This window comes from Calidris pugnax, unplaced genomic scaffold, assembly GCF_001431845.1.
Source record: "Calidris pugnax isolate Ruff unplaced genomic scaffold, ASM143184v1 scaffold211, whole genome shotgun sequence".
Taxonomy (NCBI): Eukaryota; Metazoa; Chordata; class Aves; order Charadriiformes; family Scolopacidae; genus Calidris; species Calidris pugnax.
The window spans coordinates 1,357,917-1,359,773 of record NW_015091083.1 but is presented as its reverse complement, the minus strand read 5'-3'; the positions used below and the strand labels follow the sequence as shown (position 1 = coordinate 1,359,773).

The following is a 1,857-nucleotide window of genomic DNA, read 5'->3' as shown; positions in this document are numbered from 1 at the left end:
CCTCCTTTCCCTCCCCTCCTTTTTTTTTTGGTCCTGACTTCTCCCTCCTGCCCCTCTTTTCCCCCTTCTTTTCCTCTTTCCGCCCCCCTCTTCTTGGTCTTACCTCCTCTTTTCCCACGTGTTTTCTGCACTTCCCTCCTTCTCCTCTCTTCTCGCCTTCTCACCTTCCCCTTTCTTCTCTTTTTCTTGGGCTGTCCCCACTTCTTCCCTCTTCTTCCTCCTCCCTTTCCCCCTCTTTTCCTTCTGTTTTCTCCCTCCTTCCCTGCCCTCTTTCTTCCCTTCCTCCCCTCTTTTTCCTGTGCTCTCCCCAGTTCCCTCTTTTCTCTCCCTTTTCTCCCTTCTGTCCCCCTTCCCTCTTTTGTTCCTTTTCCACCCTTCTGCCCTCCATTTTCCCCCTTTCCCTTCTCTTTCTCTTCCCTCCCACTTTTTCACTCTTCTCCCCCGCTCCCCACTTTTCCTCCTCTTTTTCCTCCCTTTCCCTCCCACCCCGTTGCCCCTTTTTCCCATCTCCCTCTGTCTCCCCCTACAGCAGGAGCACTTGGATACGAAGGAAGCAAGGCAGGAGAGAGCGAAATCCCTGCAGCAAGGGGATGCTCAAGGGATGGGAGGATCAAACATTAAATAGGAAGGTGTCCCACCCAGGCTGGGAGGGCAGCCTCTGCCCCGTGCTGGGACCCGGACCATGATGCGGATTCATGCAGGTCACTCAGGGGAGAGGCAATATTTTGGGGGAGGGGGAACTCAGCCAGGGGAGACAGGACCTCCCTTGTACTTCCCTAGGGAAGTTGGAACTGGGAACACCCAACAAAAATAGCCATTCCTCAGCGGCCTCCCTGACGGCTGACAGAGGGCCGCATACTGGGGGGTGAGCTTTGAGAGCCTGGGGTGTCCCCCCTCTTCATCCCATTTACCAGTTCTATCTGTGACGCACCTTCTCTCATATTCTCTCTCCCTCATTAGCGCAACACGTTGACGAGCAGACGAGCTGCACCTCGCCGGCACAAAGGCCTCTCCCTCTAAGCTGTTTGAAATGATGCCCAGAGCGATGGAGGATGGGCGCGTTGGAGTTTTGCTGCTGCAATGACTGTTGCCCTCCCCGGGCTTTCCCAGTGCCATGGCACCCACCCGAGCCCGGTGGCCAGCAGCTTGCCCACACATCCGTCCCGCGGCGGGCGCGAGGGTGCCAGCGCCTGGCTGGGGCTGGAAGGCATTCGTCATTGCTCGCCTCGCTTCCTCCTCCGGCTGCCGGCTACTCCCTGTCTCCCTATTGTTTCCCAGTACTTTTAGCCCCACTAAAAGCTCGTTCAGACTTTCACAAGGCAGAGCGGAGAAAGGTTTTGAAGTGCCCAGATCTTTCTAGGCAACCTACTGAGTCACCTCCCCCCTCTCTCCCTCCTCTCCCTCCCCCCAAAATCTTAGCATCTCCCCCAGTTTCTCCTTCCTACAAACACCCCATCCCCATCCCCCTGGCTCACACAACAGTTCAGTTAAGCACAACCAGCTCTTCCCTACAAAGCAGCCTCTGCCAGAAACAGCTTCAAAATCACTCCATACTCCTCCCCAGTAAGCAGAAGGGAAAGTTTTAGCGAGTTTAAGAGCCCGGTTTTGCTGCTGATACGTACCTCGCTCTTCTCGGCGCTCTGTGGGGAGCGAGGAGGGCAGAGCTGACGCCTTCCTGCTGCCGTTACCACGCAACCTCTGCTGTTGTACACATGGTGCCTGCTAGAGGGAGAAAAGCAGTTTTGGGTTGTGACGGCTTTTTTCCTCCCAGGGCAGCTCTTCAGGGGCTTGCAGAGCCACACTCCGTACACGGTCGTACCTGGCTTAGTGGTGATACAAACATCCCATAAAAGCTGA

At 55.9% G+C, this 1,857-nt stretch overlaps 1 protein-coding gene across 1 annotated transcript in view; it reads right to left on the bottom strand.

Moving 5' to 3' along the window:
* Positions 1 to 1,857, bottom strand: part of RNH1 (ribonuclease/angiogenin inhibitor 1) — a 12,731-nt gene extending 10,874 nt beyond the window's left edge. The window contains exons 1-2 of the mRNA XM_014957403.1: positions 1,820 to 1,857; positions 1,623 to 1,722 (exon numbers count right to left, since the gene is read on the bottom strand). Of these exons, the coding sequence (XP_014812889.1) occupies positions 1,623 to 1,722; positions 1,820 to 1,843 (124 nt within the window). The 5' untranslated portion in view covers positions 1,844 to 1,857. The remainder of the gene's footprint in view (positions 1 to 1,622; positions 1,723 to 1,819) is intronic.